Raw genomic sequence first — 26016 nt, 5'->3', positions numbered from 1 at the left:
AGCCAGGGCCCCAGCTGCGAGGGAGTGTTTGATTTGCATAACCTCCGCTGAATGGACATTTTTATAACTGCCCCTCCGGTTATCTTGCTGAGCCGCACGGACATCAGCCAGTAACACAGCCCAGGGAGGTCGAGCGGCGCTGCTCTGCAGATGTGGTATCAGCCCAACACCTGCTAACGTGACAGGCACTCACAAATGTGGGCAGTTCTGCATCCATCTCTCCCGTTGGGTTGCATTTCAATGGGGCACCTCGCGAATAAGAGGAGCAGAGTCACGCCCTGGGCATAAGCATGAGGAGTGATCACATGAGGCTGCATTGCACATGGTGCATTTATGTCACGCTTTGAAGCTGAAAGTGCTTTACAAACCAGCAGCTGAACTCAAACTCTGATCACACATGGAGGGGGCCTTCCCTCCCTGTAGGGCATCTCAGACACTGCCATGGTGCCAGCCCGTTCCCCAGACATTGCAACTAGCCCCTCTGCTAGTCTGGGAGGCGGGACCTGCACAGTGGGCGGGGACTGAATAGGCCAAGGGAGGTGTAGGTGGTGCTTAAGGATGCAAATTGCTCTCACACATGCACCTCCCCCACCCCAAGCTTGCAGACCTCATCCAGAAAACATGCCACCACCTGGAGCTGCAGTCATTCTTCCCTGGGGACTCTGCTGTGGTTGGGGATCCCCCTTTAGAGGTGGACCGGGGGCACCCCTGTTAACATGACTCCATCTCACCCACTTTGCCAGGGTGGCACCTAGGGCAACAGCTGCAGCAGAGGAAGGGGATCTCCAGTGGGATGGATCCCAAGGGAGCAACAGCGTCTGGGGTGGGTCCCGCAGCCTGCATCGATACTCTGGGGGCAAAGCAATAAATGTGTGGGGAGATTCCTTGCACTTCACGGAATACCCACAGATTGGAATAAGCCATAAAGAGGGTCCGCAATAATGTACATGTTTACAATACATAAACTTAAAAGGGAACAAGGGCTTGTTTCAAATGGGCCCCATCCTGAATCTGTGCTCGGACCTTATCCATCTATTTACCTATGTAACTGCTGTGGTATCCCCCACTGGTGTATCTGAGCTCCTCGGAATTCACGAAGACAACTCCGCCGTGGTGTCTGTCGAAGGGAAAACTCCCACTGAAGTCAGTGACTGAATGAAAACTGACTGGATGAGGGCCGGCACCAGGGGGCAGACTTACATATGTTAGAGTACTTTAAGAAGTCAAAGCACCGTATCCTTTAAAAAAAAAATCCATCAGACAGCAGCTCCGACGTGACAGCAGGACGGGCCATAGGGAAGTGCTTTATGTTGCTTAGAAACGACTTGCAATGACTCTCTGCATTCTCTGCCTGTACGGTGTCTTCCAGATTGGAGCCTCCCTGATGTCAAGCAACGTGGGCAGTGGCTTGTTCATTGGCCTAGCAGGCACAGGAGCAGCTGGGGGCCTCGCCGTCGGGGGCTTTGAGTGGAATGTAAGAATCCAGGCTGCCCTGGAGTTACAGTTTACAAGGGGACGGGGTGTGGGTTCCATGAATCTGTTATTAACAATATTGTCAACCCCCCCCCACCCCTGTGCTCACAACTCCTGTATCAGACCCCCTAAAAATCACGAGATTGTCTTAAAAATCACGAGACTTAAAATATGTAAATGTTGTGGTTCTTTTTCTTTAAACTGCTGCTTACTGAACCTTCAGGGAGCTCCCAAGTCACGTTTTTAGGCTGTGCTTTGCAGCCATGAAGGCTAAATAAAAGTTGAAATTCTCACATAGTAACAGGATTCCAGGACCTGGGGCTTTAGGGAAAACAACACATCTTGCAAAAGTAGGGTTGCCAACATTGTATTTAAAAATAAGGGACTGTGTTCTTAGCACCCCTCCCCACCCTTCCTCCTGATATTATTGTTATTTATTATTATTTTATTATAATTAATAATAAGCAGTACTTGCCTACATTTGCCAGGGGTATTTATTCCTGCTTTTTGCAGTGCTCAGCAACTCCCAATCTTGTTGTACAGAGATGAAAAAATAAGGGACATCCCTTGTAACAAGGCAGTAATTCTCATCCAGGCCACGAGCAGGTTTTAGTGGGCCACCAAGCAGGGCCGGTATTAGACTCACTGGGGCCCAGGGCAAAAAGTGAAAGCCCCACCATGCAGGGCTGAAGTCTGGGCCCCCGCTGAAGTCTGAGGCCCCTCAAAGCCTGAGCATCTTAGTTTCACGTGGCCCCCTGTGGTGTGGGGCCCCAGGCAATTGCCCTGCTTACTAATCCATAACATTGGCTTTTATATGCAGAAAAGCAGTTGTTGCACAGGTGGGCTGTGGAGTTTTTATAGCACGTTGCGGGGGGCCTCAGAAAGAAAAAGGTTGCGAACCCCTGTAATAAGGGACTGTTGGCAGCCCTACACACCTACACAACCCTACACACACCATAAAACCACAAGAGATAGCAACACTGTAATAACATTTCAGGTTCCAAAATGTGTGTTTCTGTGTTCAACAACTGGGTGTGAATTGGGGCCTATTGAAATCAACTGGAGGTTAGCCGCTGACCCTTCTAAGAGCATGAATATGAGGTGTAGCATGTACAACTCAAGAGGAATTACTAGCTGCACTGGCTAGGAGTGAGTCTGGTGCTAGTTTTCCGGCAATACTCATCAATCTGATCACTCGGAATCTCTGCCGTTCCATTCCAAGTCCTCCCTTGAGCAGAGCCTGGTAATGGTGCCAATTTATCCCCAAGGGGCAAGTAAGAATCCACCCAAGATCAGTTTTCTTGTATATATTTTCACTGCAGCTGGTATTTTCAAGGCGCCTGCGGGAGTTGGGATTTGGGTCCCGTTGCGAATTCCAATTTGCACTAACAAGCCCTTTCAGGAGAACATGGCGTCTACGTGCAGGCCTGTGCACCGTCAGACATATTGATATATTTTGATGATCATGGAGAGCAAATGTGACTCCACTCATTGTAACTTCTCCATCTCTGGATTTTGGAGCAGCAGAGTGTGATGGGAGAGAGAAGACTTTAAACTCCCAAAAGACACATCATCCAAAACAAATGATCCATGTCATGCTGGATCTGCATTGCCACTGGTTTTACCATGTGCAGGCGCAAATCCAGTTCAATCACACAGAAAGTTGTCCAAAAGTCCATCAGAGTCTTTCTGTTGCTTCTCTTTCTGCTGCTCAGAGAGATTCTGTTCATTCAGCATCCTCATCTGCTAACCGAGTCATACCGTCCTGCAAAAATCAAGAGATGCTCGAAGGCTTCTCTGAAGCCGGGAGCCTGAAGGTCAGTTAGACCCAGATCCTCAAAAGTATTTAGGCTCCTAACTTCCCGGGCCTTAGATCCTTGGCATAAGTGGTAATGCCGCTGGTACCAAAGGTCACCAAATACTACATCTCCTTTCATAGACCTAGTGCAATGAAGTGGAAATCTTGCCAAGGAGGCAAGGAAGTGGAACAGGATCTGACATCCTGTAAAAAAGAGAGAGACAAGAGATCTCCAAAGGTTTGTCACTGTACTGACAGCCATATTCATCCTGTTCTCATTCACCCATCTACCCCTTGTAACCCCCAAGTCCCTGGATTTTCCTGTCTGTATGGCAGAGCAATACTCTCCCTTAGAGATACCATATTCCCATGCTGTCTGATACTGTCATGGCATGTACAGAGAATTTCCATTGTGGAGAGTCTGTCACATGTGTTTAATTATGGCCCTTTCTTTTCCTTCCTCCCCATTGCCAGGCTACCTGGGCGCTGCTGGCCCTCGGCTGGATTTTTGTGCCTGTTTACATTGCTGCAGGAGTTGTCACAATGCCCGAGTACCTGAAGAAGAGATTTGGAGGACAGAGGATTCAAGTCTACATGTCCGTACTGTCCCTCATTCTCTATATATTCACCAAGATATCAGTATGTATCCCACTGGAAAGCAACATTGTGTCTACAGCAAGCTGGCTTCATAGACAGAGGCAGAGTAATCACTGTGAACCTTACAGTAACGTTACAAATAATTAAGGAACACATTATGCACCATAAATGCCCTCTTGCTTCCCCCATACTCCTTCCCATAGATCAGACAAGATCCTCAGCTGGTGTAAATTGGCTTAGCTCCAAACTGACTTCCATGTACACCAAAGTAATGTACACCGTCTGCGGAGCTGATCCATTGCATCTTGTGTTGATTAAATTCTTTGCAAAATAATCTTAGAGTAATAGTATTTCTATGATTATTTTCTTTACTGAAATTTCTAGTTTTAAGAATTGTATTTTAAGGAAACAGCTAGTGTTATCTCTAGTCCCTCCATCTTCACGAATTGCTTCTATTATTTCAATCTGTAAGATGAATGGGAAATGTATTCCACCTTAAGGCAAAGAAGCACAGCGTTCTTAAAGCGTTATTAGTTACAAGCCAGTAGCATTTTATGGCACATGAAGGAATATCAGCTTCTGATCATTTGCATGCTGCAAAGAAAGGAGCATATTCTCTGCTCAGTGCATTAACGGGAGTTACCTGTGCACCCGGAGGGAGGATTAGAGTGCAAAGTCTTAGGCACAGGAGATATTCATTACCCAGGGGACTAGCCAGTTCAAGGGACTGGTAACAGGAACGACAGTCTTTTGTCTCAAAGCCAATATCTCTAAGTTTACTTCCAGCCCAGATCTGTAGTGACTAAGGCCCGGATCCTCACAGATCCTTCCACCAGTGGAAGTTTGGAGCCTAAATACCTTTGAGGATCTGGGCCCAAATGCCCTTCTGGGCTGATGACTTCTGGTCAGCTTCTGTGAGAGGAGTTGCTGGCCTCCGTACAGTATGTCGTAGGTGCCATCAGCAGAGTAGGAGCTATTTGGTTAGCAGACTGGGCTGAGAGAAGTAGGAATGAATGGGCCATGGACACAGGGCTACGTTTTCACCCTAGAAGTGGTCCCTAAAGGCCAGGGGTGGACCAGACTGGTGGGGCAGTCTGGGTAAGCTTGCACTGCGGCTGCCTGTGTCATGCCTATTCCATAGGCAAATACAGAGCTTCAGTCTCTAGGGCTCTGGTTCTGTGGCATCAAAGGCCTCGCTCCAAGGTCCTGCCCTAAGGACTCTGGCACATGGAGCTCACATTCACCTCCCCATCGGAGCTTAACCACAGCCTGGTCATCTGCAAGCTCCTCTGCACAGCAGGGTACCAGATACTGGGAGGGAGGGAGCCTACAGCTACCCAAGGCTCATCACAGCTACAAGGTGGCTTTGGGGGAAGCAGTATTTTCCAATGCATTTCGGTTCAGTCGTGTGTGCTTAGTATTCACTGCTTATTCTCAGAGACCTCTCTTCTAAGGCTAATTCATACGCGTCTGACAGGTGTGTCTGGTTCAGCTTATCGGAGGTGTTTTCTCTAAGGTAACACCTTTTGTTTTCAGAGTGCGTATTTAGTGGCTGGCTCGACAGCAGGAGATTTGGTTATGAGGGGGATTTTTCATGCCGCACTTCCTGCTGGAAAGTAGGTTAATAACTTTGCTGCTCAGTTTCATAATCCTCCTGCTTGCCAGGAAGAGCGGAGAGCTGAGTGAGAGATGGGGTCAAAGTGTGTGGATGCAGTTCTCTTTATGTTTCCTGCTGGGAAGACAAAGCTTATATTCCATTATGTACAGGAGGCTCTTCACACACCCCGCCGGCCTCCTCACCACTTTGTGTATCTGAGGGCTGTAAAGATCAGGCGGTCTAATGGAAGCTGGATTTTAGGGAGATGATTTGGGGACAGAGAGGAACACTCTCTTTACCACTCCATTCTGTCTCGCTTTCCCATGGACAGTGCCTGCATCTTTCCACATCCCAGGTTTACAGATTTCTTTTGAGTTGATTAATACAGAACAAAACCTCCCCACTTGTTATGTGCCACCTTCTGTATTTACAATGGATGCATCTCAATTTTAATGCTGCTTTTTTTCAGTCTGGCCTCGTTCATTATCCCCCTCCACAAAGTAAAACCCAAGGAGCTTCTGCAGCTCTAGTTCAGATCTCCAGCCTGCATAAATAGGCCTAATGTTATTGAAGCCCTGATCTACACCAGTGAGGAGCTGACTAGGGTCCATATTGAGATAGATAGGTTGAAGCACAAGACATTGGCTACTCACACGTGGTCTGTCCAGCTGATAGTCCATCACTCTGACCATTAGATCATGTAGTCTCCCAAGCCCAGGGTGATACCAAGATGTTCTGTTTTAACAGATGCCGATGATCCCACCTACTAGAAAAGTGAGCTCAGACTAACCATTCACGACACCCACAGTGCTTGGGACTCTCCCTTGTTTCCCAGTGACTCATGCTCTTGTCCGTGCATTCATTTAGTTGCCCCTTCCAGTGCCAGAATCCGTTTCCCACTTAGAGCGCAGGGAGTTCTGACCCTGTCTGAATGAAGTGCCAACCACTTACAACCCTCGCAGGCTGCTCTAAGTTGTGCTGTAATGGTTTCTGAAAGCCACTGCATGGATATAGAGCTGCTGAGGGACAGGCCAACCTGATCTCACCCCAGAAGGCCCCCCACACTAGGGGTATTAACCTGAGGGGGAGGGTTTTTGCTTGTCTCAGGCCTGGCACACGGAGCCACAGTGCAGTACTGAATCAGGCCCCATGCTCTCCAAAGCCCAGTGCACCTTCTTGATCCTCTTGTGTCTGTCCTTTTCCACTCTGTCTCCCCCTCCCTCGCTTTCAAAGCATCCTCCCTTCTGGTTGCCCATCTAATGGGTTTTGAGCCTTCCGGTGGGCTGGCGATTATGTCAGGGAAGTGCTGATAAATGCAACTCACTAGAGACTCAAATTCTCCTTGCTCTTATTCCAGACAGATATTTTCTCTGGAGCGCTGTTCATCCAAGTCTCCCTGGGCTGGAACCTTTACCTGTCCACCGTGATCTTGCTAGCCGTGACAGCTGTCTACACTATAGCTGGTAATGATACTGCCTTAAAAGCAGCACACTGATCTAGAGTCTGGTGAAGACTCGCTTCCCCCATGCATTTTACTTCTGTGCATTCTGGGACCAATCCAAAGCCCATTGGAGTTAATGGACAGAATTCCATTGACTTTGAGCTTTGGATCAGCCTCCCTAGTAATGGACTTAAGGTGAAAAACCTTACGTGCAGATCAACAGGGCAATGCTAGGGCTCAGTTACGCCTCTCCAGGGCAGGACTGCACAAAGAGAGGGAGGGGAGGCAGTCCCTGAACAGCAGCATGTGAAACAAGCATATAATAATAATAGTTATTAATTTTGCACAGCTCAGCCATTGCATGAACCTTTGAACATTTGGCTCCAAGAAGCAAACACTTCTCCTGCTCTTCCTGCCTCCCCAAGTTGGAAGTCAGTCTTTGAAGAGCTCTAGGAACAGATCATTTCTGCAGGGTGCTTCTGAGGTCATAAAAGGCTCCTTGGTCCCCATAGAAGGCTGAAAACTCCTATCCCGACCCTAGCCCAATTGTTTGCATCATTTGCCGGTCCTTTGATGATGGTCTAGTGGGTAGGGCACCAGACTGTGCCTCTGGAGACCTGGGTTCCCAGCTCAGCCACCAACTCCTGGTGTGACTGTGGGCAAGGGACTTAGATGTGCCTCAGTTCCCCTCCGGTAAATTGGAGATGATGTTCCTGTGCTTCACAGAGGTGTTGTGGGACTCAGATCCATTGGTGATTACGAGGTGGTCAGGCAGTGCGATAATTGGGGCCAGATAAATACCAACCTAGGATTCTCCTGGTTGCCCCTTTCAGAATGCCAGAACTGAGACCTAGGAAGGAGTCCTCATAGGGGGGAGAGCTCCCGCACAGGTAACACAGAAGAGTTGGCCATTTATATAAATATGGTGACCTGCTTACTCTGTGATTGTAGCCATGTTGGTCGAAGGATGTGATAGGTGAGGTAATATCTGTAACTGACCAAATTCTGTTGGAAGGATATTACCTCACCCTTTGGCTCTCTCTTACTCTGTTGATTGCCATTCTCCCTACAGGTGGTTTAACGGCTGTGATGTACACAGATGTGCTGCAGACTGTGATCATGGTACTCGGGGCTTCGGTTCTCGCCTTTATAGGTAAGAGGAACGAGGGACTGTGTTACCTACAGTCTGAGTCAAACAAGGTGTTGAACGCCTTTTGCTCCCTTTGGGAGTTGACGGAGCAGCTTGCTGGATCAGATCCTCAGAGTCAAACTCTGCTCTGGTGCCCATTAACTCCTTTGAGTTTCAGCCATCTCTTCTGCTTTCCTCTAGTGGAGTTACTCTGGATTTACAAGGGAATCATTGGAAACAAAAACAGATCCTTAGCACTTTGCTCTAAGCCCTGCCTACCAAACAGTAACCCAAATGCTGCCTCCCGTGGTTTCATGTTTTCCTGCCGAGGCTCTTCCAGAGGGTTTTGATCAGCGACTCTGGGTTCTAGGGGCACTTTCTTGCCAGTCCAGGTAATGATGCCACTGCTAAGGGAATTCTGCGGTGCTGGTGCTGTCTCACCCAGAATGCACTGCAGAATTCCACAGATCCCATTAGCATCCCAGCGTTTCTGGGTGCAGTCCTGCTACCCCCACCACACACGCCAACTGGGCCACCAAAACCTATGTGAGAGGACAGCAAGGAAGAGAGGAGGGGGAAAAAAGCAAGAAGGGGAGAGAACAAGGTGGATGAAAGACCTTGTAGCAGGGCATCAAACCTAAACCACTGCCTGCTTCCTTCTCAGGGTTTGAAAAAGTCGGCTGGTTTGAAGGACTTAAAGAGAAATACAGCACCATGATACCCAATGTCATCGTCCCAAACACCACCTGTCACCTCCCACGCGCTGACGCCTTCCACATGCTCAGGAACCCTGTCACTGGGGACATTCCTTGGCCTGGGCTTATCTTCGGCCTCTCTGTGCTGGCTACTTGGTGTTGGTGCACTGATCAGGTAAAGTAAGTCTCTTTTCTCTCTCTCTCTCTCTCTCTCTCTCCCCTTCCGCCTCTCATCCCAGTATCTTCCTTTCCAGGCTGCTGCACTGTTCGCAGAGTCAGTAAAATGACGAATGTGTGTTTCCGTCTGTCTGTCTGTCTGTCTGTCTTTGGGGGGCCACCGCCTCTGCCCATTCTTTCTGCTACTCAAGCTTGTGCAGCTCCTGTTGCAGTTCAATGCTTCTGAGTGTTGGGGGTGGGGGGCTTGTTTTGATGGTGGGGAGCAGCTATCATCACCATGAAGTGATGCCTGTGAAGGACAAGGGAAAATTTCCTGCAATCAGACCCTCGCTGGTGTCAGCAAGAGTGAACCATGCAACAGAGATCTTCAGTGCAGATCACAGAGGAGAATTTTCCCATAGGCTTGCACAGTGCTTTGGGATCCTTTGAGATGAAAGTATCCTGCGTTAGATGATGACTCTGTTTTCTCTCTGCAGGGTTTTCTTTTAACACTTTCCATTTTTATACTGACGGCAGGTTATAGTGCAAAGGTCTCTCTCTGCCAAGAACCTCTCCCATGCCAAGGGTGGATCGGTGCTGGCGGGTTATTTGAAAATGCTCTCGATGTTTTTCATTGTCATGCCTGGTATGATCAGCAGAGCTCTTTACCCAGGTAAGCTGCTGTTCCTTACAGTTGGACTGTTCGTGGGTTGTGAATACAATGTCCTTGTGTCAGTGCAGACCTGCCAGAGCTCAGCAATCTTGTCCCAGGGTTTATCTCCAGATAGTGCTCACACCCGTTAGCTATTCAGATGGAGCTTCCCAGCCCCTGACTCCACTTCCAGATTTGGGGTGCTGCTTTAGGACACCTGTGGCAGAAGCCATTGGGAAGTTGCAAGGGGCAGGTGTCAGAATACCATCTTGTGGACACTGCATGTATCTAATAGGAGACAAAAGGGAGTAGGCTAGAGAGAGACATGGAGACATAGGGTATGTTTAGACTGCACCCTAAGCCCAGGCTCTGACTCAGGTTTGAGCCAACTCCCCCTTCCATCCACACACAAATCTGTCTGACTCAGGTCAAGAACTACTCAGGACCCGGGTCCTAGAAACCTCGTATGGGGGTGGATCAGAGCCCCAGTCCTGCTGTGACTTGAGTCCTAGCCCTGTCAATTTGTAGTGTGGAGGCAGGTCAAGCCGCAAACCCAAGTCGGAAGGTCTACATAATGCAGTATGGACATGTCCGCACATCCAGCAACTGTAAGCCCAGGTTTACAATGCAGTGTGGGTGCTCAAGCATGGGCTTGGAAACACTGAGTCCACAAGCCCAGGTCCCACAGACCTGAGTTTACAATGCAGTGTAGAGAGACCCATACAGACTTTAGGGGCAGGTCTTTTGAGTCAGACATGGAATCTGGTTTGTTCCATTATGACGTTGATGTAAAAGTAAAAAGTATTTCACCTGAGTCACCCCTCTTTCTCCCGCTTTGTCATGGGTTCTGCAGGGTAGGCAACTGTGAGTCCTCAGATTCTCACTGTTGCTTTGGATAGGATTGCTGTGAATGCAGTAGGTGAAGGGGGAGCCAAGCTGGGCTGCAGTGCATGTTTCCTCCGTCCTCCTCTAGTGATGGCTGGGCCACAGAGAGAGATGGATGAGCTGGCTCTTTTAGCATAGTCAGTCAAGACTCATGCGTTTAGAACCAGATGTCTCAGGTTCAATCCCAGCTGCCACCAACCCATCTAGGGGTGAAGTGTTCCATCTGCTCTGAGCCAAGTTTGCAGTGTGTCATCATGAGGCTCCACCTTTATTTGGGGACCCATTGCTATAACTTGGAAAACTCTTTTCTTGCTGTTTTACTGACTTATATTAAATAATAAGGTATCAAGAAATCCATTCCTTTAAGACAGTTTCCAATAGCTGGAGTAGATATGCCACAAAGGAGGTTTAAGCTGGCTTGTTCAGTTTCTAATCTTTCCTCTCTGCTACAGATGAAGTGGGATGTGTGGACCCGAAAGTCTGTGAAACCGTCTGCGGAGCTAAAGTGGGTTGTTCTAACATTGCCTATCCTAAGCTCGTAATGGGACTCATGCCTGTAGGTGAGAAAGCTGTATTCCTTGGGGTATGGATTGTACTAGCGCTGAACAGCTGTGTCCTTGGAATGAAGTGGCCTTTTGAGCTATCCATATGAGGAACCAATGCCCTGCAACTATCAGTTGGATTGGTAAACAAATTAAAAGATAGCAAAGTTTTCTTTTCCATTATGTAGCAGGCAAGCATGTATGTGTGTGTTTGACAAACAGATGGATAAATAGATGGATAAATAGAAGTAGCCACACTGAACGGAAAAGAATAAAGTGTTTGCTATGGCAAAATATCAAAAGAAACCAAAAAAACCAACATATTTTTCAAAAAATGTTATGGAAATTTTCCAATTTTTCAACTAAAGTTTTTAGTTTTCACATTTTTAATTGAAAGATTAAAATTCTAAAGAAAAAAAATGTTCCTGGAAATTTTTTATTTTGAATAAAGGACATTAAAAAAAAAAAGAATTTGACCTTAAACAATTTTGACCTTTATATTTATGACTAGCTGTCATAAATATAAAGGGAAGGGTAACCACCTTTCTGTATACAGTGCTATAAAATCCCTCCTGGCCAGCGGCAACATCCTGTTATCTGTAAAGGGTTAAGAAGCTCAGCTAACCTGGCTGGCACCTGACCCAAAGAACCAATAAGGGGACAAGATACCTTCAAATCTTGGGGCGGGGGGAAGGCTTTTGTTTATGCTCTTTGTTTACGTGGTTATTCTCTCTTGGGACTGAGAGAGGCCAGACAGAAATCCATCTTCTCCAACCCATCCTAATCCAAGTCTCCAATATTGCAACCAGTAGAGGTAAACTAGGCAAGGGAGATTAGTTTATCTTTTGTTTTATGTGAATTTTCCCTGTGTTAAGAGGGAGGTTTATTCCTGTTTTCTGTAACTTTAAGGTTTTGCCCAGAGGGGGATCCTCTGTGTTTTAAATCTGAATACCCTGTAAAGTATTTTCCATCCTGATTTTACAGAGGTGATTTTTACCTTTCTTTTTTTTTAATAAAATTCTTCTTTTAAGAACCTGACTGATTTTTCCATTGTTCCAAGATCCAGGCGTTTGGGTCTTTGATGATTTTGTAATAAATTGGTTAGGATATTATTCTCAAGCCTCCCCAGGAAAAGGGGTGTGTAGAGCTTGGGGGGTATATTTTGGGGGAAGACGTCTCCAAGTGGTCTCTTTCCCTGTTCTTTGTTTAAAACGCTTGGTGGTGGCAGCATACTGGTCAAGAAGAAGGCAAAGTTTGTACCTTGGGGAAGTTTTTAACCTAAGATGGTAAGAATAAGCTTAGGGGGTCTTTCATGCGGGTCCCCACATCTGTACCCTAGAGTTCAGAGTGGGGAAGGAACCCTGACACTAGTTCTAAAAAGTCAAGATGGGCCTGGACCAGAGCCACAGATCCAAAGAGCTCTCTGGACTCTGTTTATGTTAATCTGCAGCACATGATGCAGGAGCTAAAAGACCAATGATCTGAACCAAATTTTCCTTGTTGGTTTCCCAGGACTACGGGGTTTGATGATAGCTGTGATGATGGCAGCCCTGATGAGTTCCCTCACCTCGATCTTCAACAGCAGCAGCACGCTCTTCGCCATAGATATCTGGCAGCGGATCCGCAAGAAAGCCACGGAGCAGGAGCTCATGATTGTTGGCAGGTCCTCTCACTTCCTTATGGCTTCACTGAGTGTTTTAGGCAGAGACCATTTTTTGTTGTTATTTTGATGGCAGGTCTTAAACTCTCCAAAATGTCCTAATCTGGGCTCCGGGATTCATAGATTCCAAGTCCAGGAGAGACCACTGTGATCATCTCATCTGACCTCCTGTACAGCACAGGCCAAAGAACTGCCCTGAATCAATTCTTATTTGAACAAGAGTGTATCTTTTAGAGGGAGGGAAAAAACAGGTGAAAATTAACATGCATATTAATGAAAAAAGTAAAACCTGAGATGAGTTATGTTTCCCAACTTTACCTGGAGTAGATTCAGTTACATACACAGGCTCAATTTGCCACTGATCTGCAGAGATTATTTCTTCTGTGTTCTCTAAATGTGTCATAGACTCCTGTCCTAAACACAATCCACAGTGAAATCATGGCACCCTCTATTGGCAGACTCCAATACTGCATTACACCAAGGCTGTAAAACAGTTCCCTTCCCACTAACACTGTTAATAATAATCTGCAGGTCTGTAGAGCCTTTTATCTGAGGTCACACACATTAACACATCAAGTAAGCTTCAAAACATCCCTGTGAGTTAGGTGAAGGATAGAGAGGGGTGAAAGCAACATGGCACACCAGCTCAAGGCAGAAATGAAGGAGGATAGTGTATGCCGCTGAAACTTCAGTGGGAATTTTATTAAGTAGGAGGTAATGACTTTGTTGGAATTTGGTGAAGGCACTAAACACCTCTACTCTTCTGAAAGGTGGCTGTGGGATTTTCATGATCACAAGCTGTCAGGGTCTCTGTCTCATCCAAGAGACAGTGCCTCCAGCAGTTCTCACTCAAACCATGTCAGGCTGCTGGGGCAGTAATGGGTCAGCTAGCCCTGAGATTGCCAGGCACATTGCCAGGCACACTTCTTGCAGCACTCTGGATTCTCCTTGGATCTCTCCCATTCAGGTCCTTACAAGGCCCCACACAGCTTAATTTGTACACTCTGACCAGATCTCAGCAGAGGGTTGTTAGCCATCCTCCTTAGGAGAGTGAAATTTACTTCCTGCTTGCAGTTACCAGGAGAAACCTGTCCTAGATTTCACTTCAGATGAGGAATTCACTCAGGATGCACAATGATTTTCCCTAGAATTCATTGAAAACCCAAGGAAGTGTCTCTTGATTGGGGATTGCATTTCCAGGTGGATTCTAAAGCATGCAGAGCTAATACTCTTTGTTCCAATCTCCGGTCTTCCAGAGTGTTTGTTCTCATCCTCATTGTCATCAGTATTCTCTGGATTCCCATCATTCAGATGTCCAACAGCGGTCAGCTCTTTGACTACATTCAGTCCATAACCAGTTATCTGGCCCCACCAATTACTGCCCTCTTCGTCCTGGCAATCTTCTGCAAGAGGATCAATGAGCCCGTAAGTGAGGAATCAGTGACTGGGCCTGTCTGAATAGTAGTACCACCTCAGGGTGTGTGTGGGTGTGGGTGTTCATGTTCGTGTTCTTAGTAAACACTCAAGTGGATTGTTGCTTACCATTAACTGGAAAAATTAGAAATCAGAGGAGTTAGAACTGGTTCCAGTTGTTTGGGATTAACAATAAAATGATTTTAAACAGGAAATTTCACAGGACAGGATGGTTGGGGGACTGGGACTGATCTATAGAACCTTTCATCTCTAGGTCACCCATTCAAACACAGCCCAGCAAAGCTGTGACTATCACCAAGTGGCTTCGTGGCATGAGTTAGTGGGCCTTACGCCTGTTTCTATTGGATGGGTGTCAGCTTCGCAGAAGCCACCACAATTCAGGCTAATTGGCAGCCTCAGCAGAGGGGCCATGGAAACTCAACTAGCTTTGTACTCCTAGAAGTGGTCCCTCTAGGTCTAAGTCAGTGAGGGGCAAACTTGCACTCCCATTGTCTGTGCTGTAACTGCTCTAAGTAAAGAGAGGGCCTTAGGCCTAGATCTTCAAAGGTACCCAGGTTCCTAACTCCCATAACTTTGAGGATCTGGCCTTAGTCTCTAGGAGACAGATCCTCAGCTGGTGAAACTTGTTCTAGCTCCATTGAAGTCTGTCCATCCAGCACCTTTCACGAGCTCGAAATTCATTTATAAAACACCTACCATGTTTGGCTTCCCTCCAGTCCAATATGCAGAGGTGGAGACTCAAACTTCTACCATTCCCTTGTGTCTCTCTGTGCCCTCTTCTTTCCACTGTCAGCAAGAAGGGGGAGCATCACTGAGGCTGTTTAATCCCATTGTTTTGAAACTTCCACTGGAGCCTGGTTCTGCTCCAGACACAGGCTCAGCCTTTGAGGCAGGAGAAACCGCATAAAGGATTTCCGACTCTATTTCCGACCCTAGCTCAGGGTCCCAATTATTTCTGGAAAATCAGACCTTTTTGCTGGACCCCTTGAAAACAAGGTGGAAGTGAAAATGAACCCTCCCTCCCTTTTCCAGTGACAGCCCCATATGAAGCTCAAACCATCACAGAACATAGAATATCAGGGTTGGAAGGGACCTCAGGAGGTCATCTAGTCCAACCACCTGCTCAAAGCAGGACCAATCCCCAACTAAATCATCCCAGCCAGGGCTTTGTCAAGACTGATCTTAAAAACCTTTAAGGAAGGTTTCTTTCTAACCTTTCTTATGGTTTGGTCTCTCCCCCTTTATGGTGTGGTCAGAATCAAATGTCTCCCCCTGGGAAGGACTGCAGAGTTACCCCTGTTTCTGAAGCATGTGGGGCAGACACTGTCTGAGACACGCCATTGGACTAGATGGACCAATGGGTCCCAATCGTGCAATGAGATGAACCTCAGTGGAACCTTGTACCCACAGAGAGCCTCACTGAAATCAATGGAAGGACCTTAGCTCAGTCGGGTCTGATGTGTCTGTCTTGCAGTTGGGGGGGGGGGGGGAGGATGTGTGGATTACAAGTTCTGAGGGCCATTAAAGGTATCGAGCAAGAATGAATTCCCCTCCCTTGCTGTCCTGCTCTGTTGACTCCATCCAGGAGAGAAGGGATCATTCCCAGAAAGGGACTATAAAAACCCCACACACAAAGATGCTTTCAATGATCCCTCACTTCCTTATGCGTCTCTTCCCATGTTTTCTTCACAGGGTGCTTTCTGGGGCCTCATGTTTGGGCTGGTAGTGGGTGGCATTCGAATGATCATGGAGTTTTCCTATGGGGTGCCATCCTGCGGCGAGGAGGACCCAAGACCAGCTGTCCTAAAGGATGTTCACTACCTGTACTTTGCCCTCATTCTCTGCGTGCTCACGGCCATCGTCATTATCCTGATTAGTGTTTGCACCCCACCAATCCCAGAGGAAAAGGTAAGCGGCTCTCCAGTTCAAACCTTGCAAGCCCCTCCCCACCATAGGGTCCAAGAGGACTCTCTGATCTGTACAGGCCTGTCTCTCCTATTGCTGAGGTCTCAGGGCCTATAATGCACGTCTACAAAGAAGCACCTTTCCCAAGCCCTTCTGTTTTCCAGGGCTCAGAGTATTAACACTGCTTGGGGCTCAATGAACTATTGCAATGGAGTGTGAGTTCCCATGCTGTGTGTACAGCTCTGCACACACACACACCACAGCACATCATATCTGGGAGAGAAGGAAAAGAAGTGTGTGTGTGTGCGGGGGGGGGATCATATTACAGTGTGTTGCTGAGAAGGAATTAAATGGATCTAATTGAAGCTTCTGCCCTATTTCAGCAAAGCCCCCATCAATCTTGCAAGCAAACAAGATTAATATCTTTGCAACACTGGCATTTAGAGAAATAACATTCCAGTCCAATGTAATCTAAATTACATTTAACAACATAGTGTCACGGGACAGAAGAAAGCAACTTTCTTTTACTTACTGTATTAAAACAGAACTGTGCATAAAGGTTAAGGTTTTATTGAGTGTCAGCTTAAAGAGATACTGTCAAGTAGTTTAGGGTCTAAGGCGGTTTGGTTTACTGAGCGGTTGCATAAAAATTGGGGTCAGGAAAAGGAAAAAAAACATCAAGTGCAACCATGTTCCATGAGTGTTTTTTTAAACGAACTTCTGAATGGGGTCTGGGATATAGAGATTATCTGGGCCACTTGTAGCCCTGGTGTATCTCCATTGTCTTCAATGGAATTTAACTGGGGGTGAATTTGATCCCATGTGGAGGAGGATAAAATGACCTTCATAGATGCCAAGGCCAGAAGGGACCACTGTAACCTCCTGTAGACCACAGGCCATAGAACTTCCCCAAAATAATTCCGAGAGCAGATCTTTTAGAAAAACATCCAATCTTGATTTCAAAGTGGTCAGTGATGAAGAATCCACCCTTCTTTTCTCCATGCCTGAGTGTAAATCCTGCCAGGATTTATGGCAATTGTGCATGAGCAGCGAGTGAATCAACCCGATGGGCTAAACGGTAACCTTACAATCTGCCCCGCGTAAGGGGCAGTGCCCTGAGGCAGGAGCAGAGCAGAGCAAGAATGGAGCCCGAGGGAACACAGGGGCTGGCAGGGGCCATTTCTAGCTCTAGGGGACGTACCCACACTAGTTAGCGCACTAGAACTAGAAGGGCAGCTGCGGCAGGGCGAGCAGCAGGAGGGACTGACCGCCCAGGTACATCCCTACAGCCTTGGATGGGATCGTACTTACACTTCTATTTTTAGCGTGTCGTCTCTGGCAGAGCTAGCGCAGTCTCCTCCATCTCCAGCGCAGCTCTACCCTCTGAGTCCCAATTCCTCCCTGTCCCTCACTTCCTCACCCCTTTGCTCTGGAGCCCTTGTGGTTGCTCCCCATTGTGCACCTGCCCAGCTACTCTGGCCGGTGAGTAGGGAGCAGTGCAGACAGGGCTCTTCCTTCACCGCCCCCTCGACCCTTTTGCTCACCGTGGGAATCTAGGCTGCAGCCAGTAAAACAATAGTTGGGGAATTAGCGGGGCCTCTGCCTGGCTGGGTCAGGGCTGTGACACTCGATCCCTAACGCGTTTCATTCTCATCTCCACTGACCTCCCCTGGGATGGTGAATCTTCCACCCAGTGCCTCCTCCAATCCCATGACATGGCCTTTGTGACATTCCCAGAGGTTTGAGTCAGCGGGGCTCGGCCAGGGCAGTCCGGTTGGGTTTCACTGGGATGGGTGGTGGCCCAACAGCCCTGCACAGAGTCGACTGGTTCCCTATGTTATCCCACCCCGGTGCTTCAGGGGTATTCAGAAGGGAGCTTTTTCCTGTCAGAGTCAGTCTGTGGGCTATGTGCTGGGACTGGGCAGGTGGCATGGGAAGTGTCGATAGAGATGGAATTGCCTCTGCGGTGCTCACTGAGCCGAGACCACTGCCTGGACATAGGCCATAGAGCAGTATTCAGATGATAGTGACTTTTGGTTACTGCAACCTGGCTTCAGGGGGATAGATTCTGCAGACTAAATAGGCTGGCCAGGGCCAGCAGCTGGGGGACCCTGCAGCTCCCAGCTGCTCAGGCGAGGGCACCCCGCAGCAGCCCAGCCCCAGGGGCAGGGGAACCCTGGAGCTCCCAGGCATTGCATCAGAGGGGGACCCGGGAGCCCCAGCAGCAGTGGGTGCTGACCCCACCTCTCCCTTTTGTCAGCAATATTTTTAGTGAAAGTCAGGGACCGGTCATGGGCTGCCATGAATTTTTGTTTATTTCCCGTGACCGGTCCCTGACTTTTACTAAAAATATCCGTGACAAAAACTTAGCCTTAATTATATAGCTTAACGTGCTTTTATTCAGATTCTTAATTTGGACATTATGTTAGAAAATGATGCATTTTTTATTTGCTAGACGATGGTTCATTTTTTACTTGTGATTTGTGTCAAACTCTATTTGGATGGAACTTCAAATTAGTTAAAATGCTCCAAACCAGCATTTTAAATTTTGTATTATTATTAATTTGTATTATAATGATATTTTATTTGTTATTTATTATTAAATACAGCTACCTTATATGTGCTGGATGCGTACGAAAAATGTTTTTCAAAACATGGTTTTGCATTTAAAACTAACTGCTTTATTCAACAAAGGCTGCATTATCAGTAGTTAGGGAACTGAACTGATTATTTCTTGCCACCGTATCCTTTAAGATTTTAGAACTAGCTGATCTGGTCCTCTCACACTTAGTTTTTATTCACTGATTGAAAGAGACACACAGGTTTTCCTTGGTTTCTTAACTTTGATTGAACCAGTCACTGGACTGAGCTCGCTGAATAAACTGAGATGAAGAAAATGTTCTCCCTGCGTTTGTAGAAAAGGCTACGGCTGTCAAAAGCTGGTTTCGCACTTCGTACGCTTCTTCCGGGTTCTTAGCCAGTGACGTCCACCAGACATGCTTTAAAAGCTGGCATGTATACGACTCAGTGTTATTATTTTTTGCATTCAATTTAAACATTTTAATAGAGTCATGACAAATTTCGGCCTTAACACAGGTTGTCATTATTTCAAATTTCATTTTAAATAGGTTGGTTTTAAAAAAAATAAAAATAAATGTGTATTTAATTTAAATTAAAAAACAATTTGGAAACCTGGATTTTTAAAAATATTTTATTTAAACATTGATTTTTTTTATGCCCCCTGCCTGGCATGGGTTTGAACTGATAACATTTTTTAATGTTTTTTAATGTTTTTAATAAAGTAAATACTAATGGAAACTGTGTGATCATGGGCGACTTTAACTTCCCAGATATAGACTGGAGGACGAGTGCTAGTAATAATAATAGGGCTCAGATTTTCCTAGATGCGATAGCTGATGGATTCCTTCAGCAAGTCGTTGCTGAACTGACTGGAGGGGATGCCATTTTAGATTTGGTTTTGGTGAGTATTGAGGACCTCATAGAAGAAATGGTTGTAGGGGATAATCTTGGCTCAAGTGATCATGAGCTAATTCAGTTCAAACTGAACGAGAGGATTAATAAAAATAAATCTGCAGCTAGGGTTTTTGATTTCAAAAGGGCTGACTTTCAAAAATTAAGGAAATTAGTTAGGGAAGTGGATTGGACTGAAGAATTTATGGATCTAAAGGTAGAGGAGGCCTGGGATTATTTTAAATCAAAGCTGCAGAAGCTATCGGAAGCCTGCATCCCAAGTAAGGGGAAAAAATTCATAGGCAGGAGTTGCAGACCAAGCTGGATGAGCAAGCATCTCAGAGAGGTGATTAAGAAAAAGCAGAAAGCATATAGGGAGTAGAAGAAGGGAGGGATCAGCAAGGAAAGCTACCTTATTGAGGTCAGAACATGTCGGGATAAAGTGAGACAGGCTAAAAGTCAAGTAGAGTTGGACGTTGCAAAGGGAATTAAAACCAATAGTAAAAGGTTCTATAGTCATATAAATAAGAAGAAAACAAAGAAAGAAGAAGTGGGACCGCTAAACGTTGAGGATGGAGTGGAGGTCAAGGATAATCTAGGCATGGCCCAATATCTAAACAAATATTTTGCCAATATCTAAACAAATATTTTGTAGATATTACCATATTTGAGGTAGAAGCAAAACTCAAACAGCTTAATGGGACTAAATCGGGGGGCCCAGATAATCTTCATCCAAGAATATTAAAGGAATTGGCAAAAGAAATTGCAAGCCCATTAGCAAGAATTTTTAATGAATCTGTAAACTCAGGGGTTGTACCGTATGATTGGAGAATTGCTAACACAGTTCCTATTTTTAAGAAAGGGAAAAAACGTGATCCGGGTAATTATAGGCCTGTTAGTTTGACATCTGTAGTATGCAAAGTCTTGGAAAAAATTCTGAAGGAGAAAGTAGTTAAGGACATTGAAGTCAGTGGTAAATGGGACAAAATACAACATGGTTTTACAAAAGGTAGATCGTGCCAAACAACCTGATCTCCTTCTTTGAGAAAGTAACATATTTTTTAGACAAAGGAAATGCAGTGGATCTAATTTACCTAGATTTTAGTAAGGCATTTGATACCGTGCCACATGGGGAATTATTAGTTAAATTGGATAAGATGGGGATCAATAGGAAAATTGAAAGGTGGATAAGGAATTGATTAAAGGGGAGACTACAACGGGTCCTACTGAAAGGTGAACTGTCAGGCTGGAGGGAGGTTACCAGTGGAGTTCCTCAAGGATCGGTTTTGGGACCAATCTTATTTAATCTTTTTATTACTGACCTTGGCACAAAAAGTGGGAGTGTGCTAATAAAGTTTGCGGATGATACAAAGCTGGGAGATATTGCCAATTTAGAGAAGGAGAGGGATACCCTACAGGACGATCTGGATGACCTTGTAAACTGGAGTAATAGTAATAGGATGAAATTTAATAGTGAGAAGTGTAAGGTCATGCATTTAGGGATTAATAACAAGACTTTTAGTTATAAGCTAGGGATGCATCAATTAGAAGTAACGGAGGAGGAAAAGGACCTTGGAGTATTGGTTGAGCATAGGATGACTATGAGCCGCAAATGTGATATGGCTGTGAAAAAAGCTAATGCGGTCTTGGGATGCATCAGGAGAGGTATTTCCAGTAGGGATAAGGAGGTTTTAGTACTGTTATACAAGGCACTGGTGAGACCTCACCTGGAATACTGTGTTCAGTTCTGGTCTCCCATGTTTAAGAAGGATGAATTCAAACTGGAACAGGTACAGAGAAGGGCTACTAGGATGATCCGAGGAATGGAAAACTTGTCTTATGAAAGGAGACTCAGGGAGCTTGGCTTGTTTAGCCTAACTAAAAGAAGGTTGAGGGGAGATATGATTGCTCTCTATAAATATATCAGAGGGATAAATACCAGAGAGGGAGAGGAATTATTTAAGCTCAGTACCAATGTGGACACAAGAACAAATGGATATAAACTGGCCACTAGGAAATTTAGACTAGAAATTAGACGAAGGTTTTTAACCATCAGAGGAGTGAAGTTTTGGAATAGCCTTCCAAGGGAAGCAGTGGGGGCAAAAGATCTATCTGGCTTTAAGATTAAACTCAAAGTTTATGGAGGAGATGGTATGATGGGATAACATGATTTTGGTAATTAACTATTCATGGTAAATAGGCCCAATGGCCTGTGATGGGGTGAGATCCCCATCCCTATTAGATCCCTATTAGATGGGGTGAGATCCGAGTTACCCAGGAAAGAATTTTCTGTAGTATCTGGCTGATGAATCTTGCCCATATGCTCAGGGTTTAGCTGATTGCCATATTTGGGGTCAGGAAGGAATTTTCCTCCAGAGCAGATTGGAAGAGGCCCTGGAGGTTTTTCGCCTTCCTCTGTAGCATGGGACACGGGTCACTTGCTGGAGGATTCTCTGCTCCTTGAAGTCTTTAAACTACGATTTGAGGACTTCAATAGCACACATATAGGTGTGAGGTTTTTTTTTGTAGGAGTGGTGGGTGAAATTCTGTGGCCTGCGTTGTGCAGGAGGTCAGACTAGATGATCACAATGGTCCCTTCTGACCTAAATATCTATGAATCTATGAATAAACCATGTGATGAAAGGGCTTCATATCTCCTTACCAGGCCCAACCCAGCTAGTATCACTGGAAGGCAGTGTGATGCATTAGAGCGAGCTCTGCTTGCTGCTCAGCTCCTTTGTAAAATGCATCGAGATCTACTGAGGAAAACTGCCAGATAAGAGCTAGGAATTATTATTATTCTGTCAAGTGAACTAAAAAGGACATGCCACCAAAAAGCCCAAGAAAAATACCGACAAGTCAGACTCTCAGCTCTGGTGTACATTGGCATAGCTGCATTGATTTAAAATACTAAGACCAGCACTTCAGTGAAGCTATGCCGATTTACACCAGTGGAGGATGTAGCCCAGCCACCTTTAATGACTCAGTGCTTTACACATAGAAGGGGAAAGAGCGATTTGTAGCTGATGTTGGAGTGGTACAGTTAATGTGCTGAGGCTTTAAATGAATTACAATCCAAGAACTGCCAGCAGTAGCATTTCTCCCTGCTGTTTTGGACACTCTCCCATCCCTGTGGGTGATTGATGCTGTGCTGGGAAACAAATATGCAAAGAATTTGTTTGGTATGCTCCGAAGTTCATATGTCTTCATTGTAGGTAGTCCATATTGTGTCACGCCGTCCTTGAAAACCTTGCAAAAGGGCTTACAATTAAATTTGAGACGGTGAAGCTAAAATGCAACTGTCAGATGCCAGATGGCATTTTGAAACAGAAGGATTTATTCTCACTTTGCCGACTTCTCTCAAAGTCCCTTGGGCAAGGAGAACTTGGGGGAGAGGGACCACAGAGGGAAGGAAATGGTACAGTAACATGGCAACGTTCTGCAAATGAACAGGGCCACCTGGGCTGATCGCCGGCTACACGCCCAGGGCCTGTGCTTGTCTAGAGGCCTAGTGCACTGGGAACTTCAACTGTTCTGCTCCAGAGAGTGAGATTGATACATTAGGTGGCTTGTTTTCCAAGTTGCTGAGTTCCCACAGTGCCAGGTGCAGCCAATGGGAGCTGGAAATGCTCCTTTCCTCTGAAAATCAGCCCTTCAAAAGTGTGCAGAGGAGACACGGGCTCAGGCTAAAGTCTGGGATCCAAATGCTCCCAGATTGGAGGTGTATAGACCAGCTTTCACAGGAGAGATTGAGCGAGAGATCCCTATGAGAACACACTATAGCCCAGTTGTTAGGGCTCTCACTTGGGAGACCTGGGGTCAAGCCCCTCCTCTACATTTGGCAGAGGAAGGATTTAAACCCAGGTCTCCCCCAGCCTGGGTGAGTGAGCTAACCACTGGGCCGTTGGGTATAAGGCAGGCACTGCTAACTCCTCCTTGTTATTTGTGCGACAGGACTGACCTGGCTTAGGTGCCTAACTCCCAGAGAGGGTTCACAGTTGTGAATCCTAAGTGGAGGGAGGCACCTTCTGGTAGGCGCCTAACTCCCTTTGAGGGCAGGAGCTTCAGTCATGCCCCTCTCCTCAGCATTTCCTGTTGGCTAGCTTAAGCAGTTTCCTACTCAACTTGTGCTGGCTTTTGTGAATCCCATTCTTAGACACCTAACGCCCTCTATGTCGTGTGTAGGAAGCCTGGGTGTCTAACGTGGGGCTGCAGCTTCCACTAAGTGCCAGGGGGCCTAAAAGCAAGGCACTGCAACACTGAATCTAGGTCCCCTGAGCAGATCTAGACCCTGCCGCGATGCTAAAACAAAGTGCTCTTTGTAGCTCTACTGATTCATGCCCAGCTTCCAATCAGAAATACCACCTGCCTTCAGTATTCAAGTCTGTTCTCTCTGCATTCCAGCTCTTCTGCTACACCCAGTCTATGGAGTCAAATACTGTCCTAAAGTCCATGTAAATTATGCTGCTGACTTTCCTCCGTCAGCAGTTGTTGGTTTGGGTTTTTTTTGCTTACTCCAAAATAGCTGCCCTGTTAGACATGATCTCCCTTTAGTAAATCCCTGCCGACTGAGCTTAATGAGATTACAGCTCACTAGATATGCCACTGCTGTGTCCTTGGTTTGTCAGTGTTGAAGGCAAGCTGCTGCAGTTGCAGTTTTTAGGACATTGCTGGGCATGTAGGACACACGATAAGGCTTGTCCCCAACATGACAGCCCGTCGACAAGCTCCTGAGTGTAAAGGTGAGAGGTGGAGGGAGAATTGGGGCTCAGGGATGCAGGGGAAGGCATTTCATGGCAACTCAGCTAAACCTGAAAGGGAACATTTTCAAGGCGCCTAATTCCAAATGGCTGGCCATGGGAGTTAGGCATTGAACTCCCATTAGTGACTTAGCAACTCTTGCCCCTCAAAAACTTTACTTCTGAAAGTAAAGTTTTTTGGGGGGGAGCACGAAGCTCAATGCACCTTGAATATCTAGGCTCTGCTCTGTAACTTCCCCTACCTTCCCCTCTCTACCGAACTGGGTTTCCGCCCTTCCCAAAAAATTGAGAATCAGATTTCTCAAGTGTTCAGCACCAGCAGCTCTCCACAAAGCTTCGCTTTCATTTAGGCAGGGAGGTAAAGGTCAGGAGTGAAATCTTGATGACAAGGGCAAAACTCCCATTGACTTCAGTGGGGGGCCAGGATTTCAGACACACACACCCTCCATCCCAGGCTTTCAAAAGAGGTATATAGCATCACCAGAGCTCAGGCCAAAGGTAGGCTCTGAACTTGCACTGATTTCAATGAAATTTAGGAGCCTACCTTTGAGGATCTGGGCCTTAGCTCCCAGTCTACCGAGTTCTTTTGAAAATCTGGCCATATTTTGAGGCCTAAATTGGAATGGGCCTGTTTTGAAAATAGGTGATTAGTTCTGAGCTCTTAGGAAAATTCTGGCCTTAATACATTAATTCCAAGAGAAAGCTCATGCACAAGCAACCATTTGTGTTTGGGGAGGAAGTGGGGGTGATGGGATCTGCATAGTTTCTTGAATTCTTTTGTGCTCAGAAACTTTGCAACATTCCAGTGACATTTCCTAAGTGATTAAAAAAAAATCCTCAGTAAAGATGTGGATCATCAAATCAAAGTAATTTAGCAAAATGTGACAAGAAAGATTAGCCTTGCCTGATGCTCATCTTGGTTGAAAATGATTTAAATAAAGCTATAAATCTTCTGGAACATTTTGTGTCAGTTGGAAATTGCCATCTAGATTTTGCGTGTTTACAAAAAAAAAAATCTACATTTAAACTGGTGATACTGGGTGTGCAACCCAGTGGAGAACTTAATTTCCATGGAGGCAGAGAGGAGAAATCTGCTGTCGGGAGAAATGAGTGACTTTGCCTTCTCCTGAGCTGTCTGGCAGAAGAGCCGCTCCGATGGGTGTGGTTGGCCAGTGTCAGCTGCTCCCAGTGGCTTCTGTTCCCCTCTCACAAACACATGGGAATTCAGCAGATCAGAATTAACTCCGCCATCTCTCTGTCAGTAATGTTACGTGGGAAGGGATGCCAGAGGAAAGCAGCAATTCCCTTCCCCCACCACTCCAGGACAGAATGGGAAGGAAATTGCAAGTGCAAACACCAACACCTCCAGCTGGGAATAGGCTGTGTAGGGTATGACCATATAAACCACAATGTGTTGATAGTTAAGGACCCAGGTCCATTAAAATCCTAGCCCAGTTCAAGCCCCTACTGTGCATTTCCCTGGAAGGTCCAGACTTTTTGACTCCTGTGCTTACACACCACACACATGAGCCGGGCGTCGAGTCTCTTGCTACGAGTTGAGTGTTTTGGACCATCCTGGCATCGCCGTGTGCTTCGAAAGGGAGGGGGAATGAGAGCACACATTTCTGGAGTCAGCAGCTGCTCTGCTCCTTGCTGAGGCAGGAGAAGGCCTCCCAGGCCTGCCAAAAGCCAGTGAGAAATGGGGAAGTGGCAAGTCCTAGGCTGCAAGTGTAAAACCTCGCGGCTTTTAATAAAAAGGAGGTGGGCAGACATCAGCTGGCTCTGTTGAAAGCAAGAGATTGCTTATCTGAATGTCTCTTT

The 26016-nt window shown here is 46.3% G+C and overlaps 1 protein-coding gene across 2 annotated transcripts in view; it reads left to right on the top strand.

Moving 5' to 3' along the window:
- SLC5A9 (solute carrier family 5 member 9) overlaps positions 1–26016 on the top strand; it is a 107907-nt gene that overhangs the window by 73189 nt on the left and 8702 nt on the right. For both annotated transcript variants that reach the window (XM_074961775.1, XM_074961774.1), the window contains exons 5-14: positions 1370–1474; positions 3746–3910; positions 6823–6928; positions 7979–8059; positions 8700–8905; positions 9424–9559; positions 10876–10983; positions 12478–12628; positions 13882–14050; positions 15752–15967. In XM_074961775.1, coding sequence (XP_074817876.1) covers positions 1370–1474; positions 3746–3910; positions 6823–6928; positions 7979–8059; positions 8700–8905; positions 9424–9559; positions 10876–10983; positions 12478–12628; positions 13882–14050; positions 15752–15967 — 1443 coding nt within the window. The remainder of the gene's footprint in view (positions 1–1369; positions 1475–3745; positions 3911–6822; positions 6929–7978; positions 8060–8699; positions 8906–9423; positions 9560–10875; positions 10984–12477; positions 12629–13881; positions 14051–15751; positions 15968–26016) is intronic.

Source organism: Natator depressus, chromosome 8 (genome assembly GCF_965152275.1).
Source record: "Natator depressus isolate rNatDep1 chromosome 8, rNatDep2.hap1, whole genome shotgun sequence".
NCBI classification, from domain to species: Eukaryota; Metazoa; Chordata; order Testudines; family Cheloniidae; genus Natator; species Natator depressus.
Note: the sequence above shows the minus strand (reverse complement) of the source record. Positions and strands in the feature narration are given on the sequence as shown.